Consider the following 14,834-nt stretch of genomic DNA (forward strand, 5'->3'; position numbering starts at 1 on the left):
TGTAGGTCTGAAGTGGGTCTCTTGTAGACAGCATATATACGGGTCTTGTTTTTGTATCCATTCAGCCAGTGAATGTCTTTTGGTTGGAGCACTTAATCCATTTACATTTAAGGTGATTATCGATATGTATGTTCCTATTCCCATTTTCTTAATTGTTTTGGGTTTGTTATTGTAGGTCTTTTCCTTCTCTTGTGTTTCCTGCCTAGAGAAGTTCCTTTAGCATTTGTTGTAAAGCTGGTTTGGTGGTGCTGAATTCTCTTAGCTTTTGCTTGTCTGTAAAGGTTTTAATTTCTCTGTCAAATCTGAATGAGATCCTTGTGGATAGAGTAATCTTGGTTGTAGGTTTTTCCCTTTCATCCCTTTAAATATGTCCTGCCACTCCCTTCTGGCTTGCAGAGTTTCTGCTGAAAGGTCAGCTGTTAACCTTATGGGGATTCCATTGTATGTTGTTGTTTTTCCCCCTTATGGGGATTCCATTCTATGTTGTTGTTTTTCCGTTGTTGCTTTTAATATTTTTTCTTTGTATTTAATTTTTGATAGTTTGATTAATATGTGTCTTGGCGTGTTTCTCCTTGGATTTATCCTGTATGGGACTCTCTGTGCTTCCTGGACTTGATTGACTATTTCCTTACCCATATTAGGGATGTTTTCAACTATAATCTGTTCAAATATGTTCTCAGTCCCTTTCTTTTTCTCTTCTTCTTCTGGGGCCCCTATAATTCAAATGTTGGTGAGTTTAATGTTGTCCCAGAGGTCTCTGAGACTGTCCTCAATTCTTTTCATTCTTTTTTCTTTGTTCTGCTCTGCAGTAGTTATTTCCACTATTTTATCTTCCAGGTCACTTATCCGTTCTTCTGCCTCAGTTATTCTGCTATTGATCCCTTCTAGAGAATTTTAATTTTCATTTATTGTGTTGTTCATGATTGTTTGTTTGCTCTTTAGTTCTTCTAGGTCCTTGTTAAACGTTTCTTGTATTTTCTCCATTCTATTTCCAAGATTTTGGATCATCTTTACTATCGTTATTCTGAATTCTTTTTCAGGTAGACTGCCTATTTCCTTTTCATTTGTTAGGTCTGGTGGGTTTTTATGTTGCTCCTTCATCTGCTGTGTGTTTCCTTGTCTTCTCACTTTGCTTAACTTACTGTGTTTGGGGTCTCCTTTTCGCAGGCTGCAGGTTTGTAGTTACCGTTGTTTTTGGTGTCTGCCCCCAGTGGCTAAGGTTGGTTCAGTGGGTTGTGTAGGCTTCCTGGTGGAGGGGACTAGTTCCTGTGTTCTGGTGGATGAGGCTGGATCTTGTCTTTCTGGTGGGCAGGTCCACGTCTGGTGGTGTGTTTTGGGGTGTCTGTGACCTTATTATGATTTTAGGCAGCCTCTCTGCTAATGGGTGGGGTTGTGTTCCTGTCTTGCTAGTTGTTTAGCATAGAGTGTCCAGCACTGTAGCTTGCTGGTCATTGAGTGGAGCTGGGTCTTGCCGTTGAGATGGAAATCTCTGGGAGATTTTCATCATTTGATATTATGTGGAGCTGGGAGGTCTCTTGTGGACCAGTGTCCTGAACTTGGCTCCCCCACCTCAGTGCACAGCCCTGATGCCTGGCCAGAGCACCAAGAGCCTGTCATTCACACGGTTCAGAATAAAAGGGAGAAGAAAAGAAAGAAAGAAGAAGATAAATAAATAAAATAAAAAATATTATTTAAAAAATTGCAAAAAGTTATAAAAAAAGAAAGAAGCGAACAACCAAACCAAAAAACCATTCCACCAATGATACCAACTGCTGAAAACTATACAAAACAAAAACAAAAACAAAAACGGACAGACAGAACCCTAGGACAAATGGTAAATGCAAAGCTATACAGACAAAGTGACACACAGAAGCATACACATACACACTCACAAAAAGAGAAAAAGGGAAAAATATATCATTGATATATATATATATATCATTTATATCATTGATATATAAATCATTGTTCCCAAAGTCCACATTCTCAATATGGGATGATTCGTTGTCTATTCAGGTATTCCACAGATGCAGGTACATCAAATTCATTGTGGAGATTTAATCTGCTGCTCCTGAGGCTGCTGGGAGAGATTTCCCTTTCTCTTCTTTGTTCGCACAGCTCTCGGGGCTCTGCTTTGGATTTGGCCCCGCCTCTGCATGTAGGTCGCCTGAGGGTGTCCTTCGCTCAGACAGGACGGGGTTAAAGGAGCCGCTGACTCGGGAGCTCTGGCTCACTCAGGCAGGGGGAGGGAGGGGTACGGATGCGGGGCGAGCCTGCAGCTGCAGAGGCAGCGTGACGTTGCACCAGCCTGAGGCGCACCGTGCGTTCTCCGGGGAAGTTGTCCCTGGATCACGGGACCCTGGCAGTGGCGGGCCGCACAGGCTCCTGGGAGGGGAGGTGTGGAGAGTGACCTGTGCTTGCACACAGGCTTCTTGGAGGCGGCAGCAGCAGCCTTAGCGTCTCATGCCCGTCTCTGGGGTCCGCGCTGTTAGCCGCGGCTCGCGCCCGTCTCTGGAGCTCCTTTAAGCGGCGCTCTGAATCCCCTCTCCTCGCACACCACGAAACAAAGAGGCAAGAAAAAGTCTCTTGCCTCTTCGGCAGGTCCAGACTTTTTCCCGGACTCCCTGCCGGCTAGCCGTGGTGCACTAACCCCCTGCAGGCTGTGTTCATGCCGCGAACCCCAGTCCTCTCCCTGCGCTCAGACCGAAGCCCGAGCCTCAGCTCCGCGAGCAGACAAGCCTCTCGGGCTGGTGAGCACTGGTCATCACCGATCCTCTGTGCGGGAATCTCTCTGCTTTGCCCTCCGCACCCCTGTTGCTGCGCTCTCCTCCGTGGCTCCGAAGCTCCCCCCCTCCACCACCTGCAGTCTCCGCCCGCAAAGGGGCTTCCTAGTGTGTGGAAACCTTTCCTCCTTCACGGCTCCCTCCCACTGGTGCAGGTCCCTATTCTTGTCTCTGTTTTTTTCTTTTGCTCTACCCAGGTACGTGGGGAGTTTCTTGCCTTTTGGGAGGTCTGAGGTCTTCTGCCAGAGTTCAGTAGGTGTCCTGTAGGAGTTGTTCTACATGTAGATGTATTTCTGATGTATCTGTGGGGAGGAAGGTGATCTCTGTGTCTTACTCTTCCGCCGTCTTGAAGCTCCTCCGGTCGTATGATCTTATATGTAGAAAACTCTGAGTGGGTCTTTGTTCCAGAAAATGCACTTCCCAGTTGGCATGAAACGCTTTTATTTCTTTTAATTAAAAAATTTGAAATGTATGCCTCTGGTGGTTAGGCTTTGAAGATTTTGTACTACTTCGCTGGCAGAGTTTGTGTCTTCACCTTGCCTATGGAATGACTTTCAAACTCTTTATCCAAATGTTTGCAGCACTGGACATTTGGCTCTAATGTATTTTCCTGTCTGGAAACTTCTGTCCTCTGTGTACTTCAGCTAGTCCATTGATTTGCTTACTTTCCCCAGAAGGCCCAGCCCCAGGTGTGCAGTCGTTGCACGAGTGTGGGATCTTGTCTCCAGGAAAAGGACAGCTGATTCTGAGTACAAACTAAACCACCACCTTGCCTTGAAGTGCCTTAGTTAGAGCTCAGAGCAAAGGGTGCTCTCTGGAAGGAAACAGCAAGACTAGCCCTAAAGACAGATTCAGGGAGATGCTCAAGGAATGCTGTCCCCATTTAAGAGAAAAGGTTGTAGTCTGTAGGAGAGAACTTCATGGATGAAAAGAAATCAGTCACGTCTCATAACTGCAGTTACCAAATTTTGGCTGGTGTTTTGAGTAGCACACATGTTAGGTGAAATAGGGAGCAGAGAGGAAAATTCACAAAGTTCTTTGGGAGAATCCCAAAAGACAAGCCAGGTACTTCTAGGCACGTAGTAGGTGCACAATAAACACTGTTGAATGATTTTCTGATTGAGGAGCAAAAAAAGAAAAAAAATGTCGAATGAATAATACACTGAATGGTTTTCCAAGCTCTCATTACAGTGTTTTAGAAGGAAGCACAAAAGTGTGCCTTAAATGGAGTATTAGAGTTGTTTTATGCCCGGCTATCTTTAGGAGAAATTGGGCTGACCAAGGCAGGGGTCAAAATAATTCTTGTATTTTCCCAAATCCCTTCCTTCTGTTGAGAGCTAGGAGAAGCTGGTGTTGGAGAAACATAATTTAAAAAACCCAAATCTTCCCTCAATCCAGAAAACCTCTCCACAAAGGTAGCAGAGAAAGAAAACCATTGTATTACTGCGGGAGCACGGGGGCATTAAACCAGACTGTGATGTGCGTCACAGTCAACCAGCTGGGACTTTGCAAAGACAGAAAGGAATTTCACCCCCTTAGATGGCCAAGCAGACACAACCTGTGATAGACCCGTTCTCAAGAGAAACAATCACTGGTCCTCAAGCGAGGCAACTTTACAGGGTCTTTTCCGACTCATAGTCTATCCTCACTTTCTCATGGTAATTGGGTCACCACCTGCACTGGCTTTATTTCCAAGGAGAAACAAAACTCTCATATATTTAGGACAGGAGGTAGTTTTGCAAATCGAAGCCAGGTGCCCATGAGGTCAAGCTCTTATGCTCCCAAGGGAACCGGGAGAGAGGCGCTCTATCTCCCTTGATGTGTGCACTTCAAAAAGGTGGCTCCCAGGTCCCTGAGTGGTGAGACCTCCAAAAAAAAAAAGGTATGTAAAGTTTAACATACATTTGAGAAAGACAGAGAAAGAAATTCTGGAAGAAAAGGGAGAGGAGAGGGAGAAGTTTCTTCTCTCGTTTTCAACAGGGAGAATTAGCTCCTGTTTTCAATTGGTATTTGTCCTTACCCTGGCCAGGGCTGGAATTGTTCTGGACCAGACATAGTCTGTTTCCAAAAATCTTCTCTTGTCAGGTAGCAGGATGGGAAACAAAATAAATGGACTCTACCTAGAAGACATTCTGAACTTGAAGACCATATGTGAACTAGGAGATGTGCATTTAAAAAAGAATTCCCTGCCACTAATGGTGTTCAGTCTTCTTTTGTCCACACTGTAAAGGCCCAGGTGGCTGGACACAGCACTCTCAGTTAATGTCAGAGAGGCTGTTTCTGAGCTACTTCTCAGAGACAATCAAGAATTATTCCTCTTGTTGCTGATTTGACTTATAAGACACTCTAGACTACCTGTCTATCCACCCATCCATCTACCTACCTACCCATCCATCATTATCTATCTATCATCTATCGATATATTGATATAGTTATATCAATAGCTAGAGATATAGATGATAGATAGGTAGATAGATATGATGGATGGGTGGATAGATAGATAGATAGATAGATAATCTTCCCTCAGGCTCATGATCAAATTGAAAATATTAAGTGACTCTCATTAGGAAGCATCCGCTAATTCCCCGCACTGTGCAGGGGCATCTTTTGTTCTCATAATGGACCATAAGCTCCATTTTATAGGTGGGAAAATCTCATCCAGGAAGGTAAGTGATGCTGCAAAGCTTATCATGGCTGAGCTGGGACTGGACCTCAGGTCTGTCTGGTTTCCAAACCCACAGTCTCTCCGCAGCTCCCCATGTCCCCAGCACATCTCAGCTTACACCTGGGATCATAGGAAGTGATTTTTTTCAACCAGTGTGTTCACAGTAGGGGGGCCAACAAGCTCTCAGGATTGTGTGGAAGTAGTTCTGGCACCAAGAGGAAAGCTTCACTAGCTGTGACCCCAAAGCCCTCGCGATGCGGCAGCTGGGGTCTTTGTTCTAAATACCGTCAGATTCTCCCCTTGACCAAACTCCACTCAGCCTTCCTGAACTCTTTTTCAACTAAGGGTTTCTGTGTTTGTCTCTGCATTGTCCAAGTTTAGCAAGAATCTCGCTAAGTCAGTTTAACCAGAACCCTCACTCGGGGCACCTGATCGGTTTCCTCATCCCCCAGGTGAGGTCTGATCACCTGGCTTGCCTCAGCAAGGATCCCGATAGGTCGGTTCAGCCAGAATCCACCTTGCCGCTGCTGTTTCCTCTTAGTAATCTTCCCTCCACTGCCCTGCCCTTCACCGCCACCCCGCACCCCCCCCTTCTCTATAAACCCCCGCTTTCCCATGCAGTCTCCCCGCTACTGCAGTACCCATCGCTGCAGCCCGCCTTGAACAGTCATCCTTCCTGCGCTTTCACAAGTGTCACTGGGTGTTTTCTTTAACCACATTGACACGTTTATAAACCGCGGTGTGGATGTCCCACCGGCAAGATGCCAACTCACGAAGTGCCGGAGAGAGGCTTTCTTCATGTGTGTCTGGAAAAGCTGAGCTCTGCAGTCAAAGAGGATATTGAAGGCCGGTGAGGGAAAAAGCAGGCGAGGGAAGTGAGGTGACAGGACAAAAATGGAGAGAAGAGTAAGAACCGCGATGGGGAATTCACGTGGACAAGAAGCTGGGCGATGGTGGGAGGTTGTGCCGTGGGAGGAGGGAGGTGAAGGCCTGGCAGGGATGGCATGGCCCGCCTGCACGCGTGGTGGCCGGATGGGCAGGATGGCACAAAGCTCACTGCCGCCTTCTCCTAACGCACTGCTGGCTTCATAGAATAGTGTGTATCAATTTCCCAAGGCTGCTGTCATAAATTACCATAAGCTGGGTGACTTGAAAACAACAGAAACGTATTTTCTGTCAGTTTTGGAGGCCAGAAGTTCAAAGTCAAGGTGTTGGCAGGACCACGCTCCCTCTGCAGGCTCTCCCGTCCTGGCCTCTCCCAGCTTCTCGTGGCTGCAGGTGTTCCTGGGCTTGGGGCTGCTTCACTCCAACCTCTGTCTCCATCTTCACCTGGCCTTCTCTTCTCCCTGTTGTCTCTTGTAAGGACACTCGATGTTGGATTTAGGGTCCAGCCATAAAATCTAGGATGCTCTCACCTCTAGATCTTTAACTTAATGACACCTGCTGAGACCCATTTACCAAGTAAGGTCATATTCGCAGGTGCCAGGTGGACATACCTTTGGAGGGGCCACCATTCAGACGCCACACAGTGCATTCATTTACTTCCTCACCTGCCCAACGACTCATTTTGAGCCCGAATGTACCAAGGAAGTGTGGCAAGGACAGAGACAAACCAGACAGAGATTCTGCCCTCAGGGGTGTCCAGTCCAGAAAGAGGGGCAAAGCAGATGCTTGTAGAGCTTGATGAAAAAATGGTGAGTGCCTGGGAAATGGACAGAGAAATACAATAGGATGGGACCTTAACAAGGTGAGAGACACATCAGCTCAAGTCGGGAGTATTTCGTGGCAGTCTTGATACTTGAAGTGTATCTTGGGAGACAGGAAGACATGAACTTGTGGGAATGCGGCATTCGAGGCAGAAAAACTAGCTTCCCGAAGGCCTGGAGGCAGGAAACGATGGGGGTTCACGGGCAGCGCTAAGAAATCCGGCTCAGTGGGAGCACAGGGGAGTGAAAGGCAGAGATGAAAGGTGATGGTAGAGAGGTTGTCTGGGGACAAGGTGGGGCGCCCTGGATGGGGTTCAGCCAGGGAAGATTACACAGCGTTTTGAACATGAGGGTGTGGGATAATAACCTTGATTTCTGAAGATAATATTTTTATATTTCATAAATAGTAAAAATTATGTTAAGCTAGAGATATTGGAGATTCAGTAGATGCAGAGAGAGGCCTTCCTGGAGCTTTCTTTATCTAACTAAAAGCAGACACTTAAGAGAAATAAGGACCACCGTGAATTCCTTCTTTGGGGTGGGTCTGATCCCAGGAGGGAGGCTGAGTAAACCTACTTCCATGAATCTCCATCTGGGGGCAGTTTTTGGCCCTGAAGAGAACAAGACAGGAAGACCACTCATACCTATGCGGACAAACGTTATCACAAACGTTCTTGTCTCCTGAAACCCCTATTTGCTCTTTGCGTTGGAGGCTTTTCTTCTTCCTCTCTTTCCTCTGGTAAGCTAGCTATTTAAGCCCCAAATTCTAACCACTCCTTTGAGTGCCTCATCACGTATATGCGTGTTGCATGTGTAGATAAAAGCATGCTTCTCTTGCTCATCGGTATTTTGTTCATTTAATTCACAGGCCCTCAGGTACTGAACCTAAGAGGTAGAGGAAAAGTTATTCCCACTCTACAGTTTATATGTTGTATATGTGAATTAAAATGGAGAAGGAGACTTAAGATGGGGACACTGGTTCATCCGCTATTAAATAATCCAGGCAGGATTAGCAGGAGAGAAAGTAGAGATAAGTATATAGTTTGGAAAAGTTGCAGAGGCAGAATCATAAGAATTTGGTAAGAGAGAGAGGGAGGTTAGAAAGGGGGAGGGGATAGTCAACAAGGACTCTGTGGTTCTGAGCCTGGATGACCAGGTCCATGATGGTGCTGTTAATAGAATAAGGGACTATAAGAGAGGTAAAGATCAGAAGTGAACAGGATGAGTTAGTGGAACCTGTGTGAAGCCTGGCAGAGGCTGGAACTGGGGATGAGGATTGAGATTGTCTGCACTGCGCGTTCGTGAAGGCATGGCGTGGGAGGAGAAAACCAAGGAAAAGTGAAAGCAAGGAGGGAAGAGGGGACTTGGAGGTGATTTGGGGAAGGAGGGAAAGGGGCCAGCCGGGGGTAGCAGGGGGTGGGTAATCAAAGGTGGAGGGGATGAAAGAGCAAAGGGCTGTGTCAGAACATCCGAGGGGCCGAGATCAAAGAGAGGGTCTTTCCTTGTATAAAAAGCTGCAGAGGGGTAGGTGAGGAGCTAGAACATTTCACATGAACTGGCAAGAGGGCGTCCTTGGGGGATGCAGTGTCAGGAGAGAAGTTGGAGGGCAGAGATGAGTTCTGGGGTTGGAGATCACTCCTTCAAGAAGCTTGTGGGGGGAAGAGCATCCCAAGTACTGGGAGCAGGAAGTGCAAAGGCCCTGAGGCAGAACTGTGTCAGGGTGGTGGGGAAACCACTAGGACTGAAGCCAGTTGAGCAAAGTTGAGAGCAGGAGGCTAAAGACCTCATCCTGCAGGTCCTTTGAAGGCTGTGTGGGGAATCTGGAATAAAGTATGTTGGAAAGTGAGTGGAAAAAAAAAAAAAAGAAATCTTGTGGGGAAGGAAAGGAGGAATATAATACTAATAACTTAAAGGTTATCTGAGTTTCTCTCCTGTTGGGGATTTTTAATGATTCTCAAAATTTAAAACATTAATTCTAGCTGCATTTTGATGATAACTAAAACAGAACCAAGTTTGGAGCAGGGGGAGGGGCAAGTAGGGAATTAAACTATGACGAGGCATCTTTCTTTCTTTTTTTTATTCCATTTTTACATATGCACCTCTTTGTCATTAAGTCACAACATTTTATCAAAATATACACACAGCACAGATATTTTAAACATGGATAGCTAGAATTCTTATTAAATAACATCACTGCAAATACCATGCATGGGTCTTTGTCTTGAAGGATGTCTCTCTCAAGAGACTTAGGAGTCATCAAATCATCAGTAATGGTATAATAAAGGGATGGGTTACCTTTTCTCTAGAAGAATTACGCACTTCATTTTTTTTTTCCTGTTCTAATGTGAGGATGGTGATGAGAAACTGCCACTGATACTGAAATCAACTGAAAATGGATGGATGGAAAGGTTTTATTGGCAGGAGTAAAATGACTCTATTGGACCCTAAATTTAATTCTACCTTGACAAGACAACCAGAGTAGGCGTCTGGCACGTGGATGACACGAACTCTCCCCACTTTCCTCTTGCCTGTGAATTTCATGGCTAAATCAGAATGAATGAATGTGTAAATCTCAAGTTACAAGCATGTTTATTACGAAGAATTCCCATAAGAACCTGTTCAGGGCTTCCCCTACCCCCTACCCTTGACACTCGCCCAGGTGTGAACAGAATAAAATGGGTTAGTGGTTACTTGTCTGCGGCCGAGTGGATGCCCGTGCTACGCCAGGCAATGTGCACTTTCAGTCTTGAGAAGTCTGGACTCTGCTCCTTGAGTCAACACGTATGTCACTGATCAGCAGTTGGTGCCCAGGTGAAGAGCCGTAACTTAGAGTGGAATTAAGTTTTCAAATCTTTCACAGTGCGGAGAACCATCTTCAAGTAAATAACTACAGTAAGGAAGGACCTAACTTCAAGAGTGGCTGTGAGAGATGACAGGGGAGAATCCAAAGGGCACCGTCATTAGTGAAGCAGAGCTGGCTTCTGCTACAGATGCAAAGTCGGTGAGGAGGTCAAAGGGCTCAGCCTTTATTGTCGGCTACAGATGCAAAGTCCGTGAGGAGGTCAAAGAGCTCAGCCTTTATTGTTGAGTGTTTCTTTTCTTTTCCAAGTTGAAAAGGAACCCAAGAAGTGTCACTTGAACCAGTTCACAGAGAGAAAGCAAATCCCTTCGTGTGTCTGGAGAGGCGAGTTCAGGATATCAGCTTCTCCATCCCTGGATTCATGAAGGAAAAGTTCTGGAACATGTTCTGGTCCATGCTGTTGATCAGCGCTCTGTCTGCAAATGACAGCCGGGGCTTTTCATTCAAGAATTCTTTGTCGAAATTGCTGCAGTCGTACGGTGATTTCTTGACCAGCGTTCAAGGGGTGGGGAGAAAAAGAGAGGAAAATCAGCCCCTGAATTCATGATTCATTCAAGACATGGCTTTTGTCATCTAGGCTCTAATCTGCATAAGAAAACGTTGGCACCTGCCAATCAACGAAAGTAATACTGATAGATGACTGTACAGGGCCTTTATTGAACATCTCTAAGATCCTGACTCATCAGCCTATCAGTAGTGTAATTAAATTCGTACACAGGAATTCCATGATGTGTACATTCAAATAACTTTACATGAAGCAGGACTGACAACCTTTGAAAAAGTGGTAAGCCCCAATTTGATCTCTGTCTTTTTAGTCTACAGGGGACAGTGGAGGGGGGGAGTGGTAGGTTGGGGTGGGAGCAGAGGGGGCGCAGGATCGCAGGAGTTTTGCAGATTATATATCCCGGTGATCAGTATCCTTCACTACCATTGGTTCCCCTACCTACATTAATTTTATTCTTTTATTTTTATTTTTAAAATTTTTACTCGAGTATAACTGATTTACAACGTTGTGTTAGTTTCAGGTATACAGCAAAGTGAATCAGTCATACACATACAGGTATCCACTCCGTTTTAGAGTCCTAATAAGGACCTACTGTGTGGCACACAGAACTCGACTCATACTCTGTAATGGCCTATATGGGAAAAGAATCCCACATTAATTTTATTATTAAACATCTTGGACTGTCTTCCAGAGACAACACAGATTGGGGTGAGGTCCCTTCTGGTCACCTGGTCCACTGGTGCCCATGACAGAGAAAGAGACCTATTTATAAATACTGTTCAGTATGGTGTATACTTCAGCTTTCTAAGATTAAAAGCAGCCGTAATCAAATGTCACCCTTACGTGAGTGTGACTAAGATCCAGGCCCATCCCACCCTCACGGGGGCCCCTGAGCTGCTGAGGCCAGTGGTCTGTGGTCTCTGCCTACAAACAGCCACTCAGACCACGGGTCAGGGAAATCCCTTCCTACGGGAGGAATTGGGAATTGTCGCATAGGGAAAGCAGAGCTGAAATGTCTGATTTTTATGTGGAAAATCTTGAGTCCATTGCAGTCTACCATGGAAGCTGAGACATGAATGACGTTGTTCTGATGAGCTGGAAAAAGGCAAAAATTCATCATATCATAAACAAATTATTAACCCATGTAGTAGCAATGGTGCTGTTACGCATAATAAGAGTGCTAGAGGCCAGCCGGTAGGACCCTTGGAACATCTCCAGAGCTTAGGACAAATGTTGAGCACAAGTAACTCTTCCTGCCCTGGGGGCACAGGGCTGCTTCTGGCACGACTAATAACAGAAGATACTTTCTGGAGTGAACGCTCTGCTTTGAAATCCACGAGCCTGTGCCACCGCCATGCGAAGATGGTTCATGGCTACCCAGGTCGTTGCTACCTTATTCCCAGAATCACCAGGAATGGGTAAAGATGGCAAATCCACCACTTTGCTGTCCTCCTTAAAAAATTATTATTTACTCTTTAAGTTGTGGTAAAATGTACATAACCTAAAAATGACCATTCTAACCATTTTAATGTACAGTTTAGGGGCGTGAAGCACATTCACGTTGGGCCATCCATCTCCAGAACTTTTTTCATCTCATCTTTGCTTCATTTTATGGTGACCCAGGAAGTTCTGCCTTTTCTCGGGGAGGTTGGTGGCTCTTGCTGGTGGGTATATACATGGGAATTTAGAGACCAGTCTTTTTCTAAGTATCAGTTTACTTCTTAAATGAAGAAACACCTACCAGTTACCATTGGGGTCTGTAGTTATATGAACAGATGACAAATGTCCGAGAAACTTTCATAAATATCACAGAAAACATGGATCCAAAGCTCCTGTCAAAGGATGCAGGGTTTATACTGAGGTTTGGGTCATGCGGACTGTGACCCTGAAGCCTGGACACACCCTGTGCAAAGCTCCACATGGCATCTGAGGGTCATCCCCACATATACATGTTCAGTCTAAGACATGTACACGTGGTGATCCGTTCTTCACACAAATACATTTGATCACACAGGTTAAATTCTGCCAGTGAGTAACACCCCCTCCCCGCCAGCCCAACAGCCTGATTAAAGAAGACTTTCTTCCAAGAACTGCAGAGGGTGGGTGGGAAGTCGAGGCCCCGGCAGCCTGGGTGTGATGTGAGGACTGTGCTGGCAGGACCACAGGGCCCCGGAGGCTCCTTACCACCTTAGGCCTGAACGGAGGGTCAATCTCCTTCCTTTCCAGCTCTTCCCAATTGATCTCCCGAAACAAGGAGTGCTGGCGGATGTCTCCCCTCACCCCCAGGCGCTTTTCAGGTTCTCTTACGAAGAGCTGAAAGGGAGCAGAAGGGGAGCAGTTACTTCTCAAGGGATGAACCAGGCCCCTGGGAGGCAGGACCACACGCACTTGACTCCACTAAGAGAAGGGCCCGGCTTCTGCCACCTGATTTCCGAACCTTGTTTTTCTACCAACGACCATAAACTATCGACTCAAGTCAAACCAGCGGCAACAAGTCTACTGAATATTCCAGAGTCTGGGCTTTGCTCTAGAAGTGCAATGTTTTGAGTTATCTAGACCTGGGTTGAAATCAGCTTTGCCCTGTGTTGTTATTCATGGGACCTGGCAAGTTATAGAGTCAGTTCCCTCATCAGTAAGGTGAGGGAAGTATCCTCCTCACAGGGCTGTTTTGTGGGTTAAAACAACAACAATACACACACACACGCCCGCACACACACACAGAGGTGTGTGCTAATTCCTGGTCTGTAGAAGCCAACAGCAGAAAGGAAGTGACCAATGTGTTTGTTGTTTGGTTTACTGTCCATCGATCAAGTTTGATTTCTTTAAAAGCTGCTTTCTTAGGATTACAGTCTTGCTCTAAAGAAAAGCTCACTTCAGGCGTGACATAAACTAGCCCCTGACAATCAGCTTTGTATTTTGTAAGGCATCTGAGTATCCGGAATCACTCTTCCTTCCTGCAAACCTGCTGGACACTAATACTTTATTCAAATCATCTTTAATCATCTCTGACCCGTCACACATGTATTTCCTCTTTGTGCGCTCCCCTCTCCTATTACTTTCCCCCATGAGGTCAAAATGAACGTTGGCCAGCACAGGAAAGAAACCTGGAAACTCTTCAAACTTAAATAAAACACGTCAAGGGCTTTAAGGAAGTAGAAGAGTCCTAGAATAGTCTCGCGTCCTGGGGGTCTGGAGTAGTTACCTCTTCTCTTACGTCAGCTAGATGTTTATGTATCAAATAACTGCTTATTACAGGGTATCATGGAGACTCTGAGTCTTGAAAACAGAATCCAAGTCAAGTGCAGTGATTTTTCATGAAGTTCTGGCGGGACTGGACCCCCATGTGCATCTATATTGCATGAACCTCTTGCTTATCCCTCTCATAAGAGTCAGTCTTATGTGTAGTCAGAATCTTCAAAAGCTCTAGTCTATAATCACTAACTAATTAACTACCATGCTGTAGCAAAGTGGAGATTTTTTTTCTTTCTTTTTTTAAATTAGGAGACTCCTCTAAAAGCCCAAATGAGACCTCATGCGACCACCTAGCATATCCAAGTGGTAAATTGTTGGAATGGCCCCAGCTTCCTCTCCCCTTTTTCATACGGAGGCCACTGAGGCCCCTCTATGGAAACTTAGGGTTCCAAAGCACCCCATTAGAAAATCACTGCATAGTGGATATAACATGAGACTGTCATTCAGTCTCTTGGCCTGGGGCAAGTTTTCTGAGTCTCAGTTCCCTCACCTGTAAAATGAAGGGTCAGACAAGGTGGTCCTTATGTCCCGTGAGTCCTAACATCCCCTGAACCCCTAGGCCCGTCTTCCAGGCTCTCTGCAGTGCTGACACTCGTCCTCTGATTTCACTGTGACCGTCTCTTCCATCCAGACACGTCTACTCATTGCATACGCATCTGCCTTTCCTACCTCTGCCCTTCACCAATGACATTTCCATCTTGCCAGGGTTGCCCTCTCCCCACATCCACTCCCATTTCTTCCTCTTCTTCTTTAAATCCTGACTCACCTGTCAGGATTCAGCTTATACCCCCTCTTCTCTGTGAAGCTTTCTTTGATTACCTCCACCCATGGTGAGCTCTCTCTCCTCAAGTCATATTCACATGGTTGGTTACATCACTCATCCCACCCAATGTCCCTTGAGAGTCAGGTCTTGTGTTAGAGGCCTCAACGAGACCATCTTGACTTTAAAGGCAGATTCTAAAAGCAGAAAGCTTTTAGAAACCGAGGCTCAGAGTAGCTAAGTAACTTGCTTAAGACCACGGGTCTAGCCAGCAGTAGAGCCTAAATGATGAGCAACCCCTTC

At 45.8% G+C, this 14,834-nt stretch overlaps 1 protein-coding gene across 2 annotated transcripts in view; it reads right to left on the reverse strand.

The window, feature by feature from the left end:
* Positions 1–9,234: 9,234 nt before the first annotated feature.
* Positions 9,235–14,834, reverse strand: part of PRKCQ (protein kinase C theta) — a 159,514-nt gene continuing 153,914 nt past the window's right edge. For both annotated transcript variants that reach the window (XM_060006009.1, XM_060006007.2), the window contains 2 exons: positions 12,704–12,832; positions 9,235–10,500 (listed from right to left, as the gene is read on the reverse strand). In XM_060006009.1, the coding sequence (XP_059861992.1) occupies positions 10,345–10,500; positions 12,704–12,832 (285 nt within the window). In that variant the 3' untranslated portion in view covers positions 9,235–10,344. The remainder of the gene's footprint in view (positions 10,501–12,703; positions 12,833–14,834) is intronic.

Source organism: Delphinus delphis, chromosome 2 (genome assembly GCF_949987515.2).
Source record: "Delphinus delphis chromosome 2, mDelDel1.2, whole genome shotgun sequence".
NCBI classification, from domain to species: domain Eukaryota; kingdom Metazoa; phylum Chordata; class Mammalia; order Artiodactyla; family Delphinidae; genus Delphinus; species Delphinus delphis.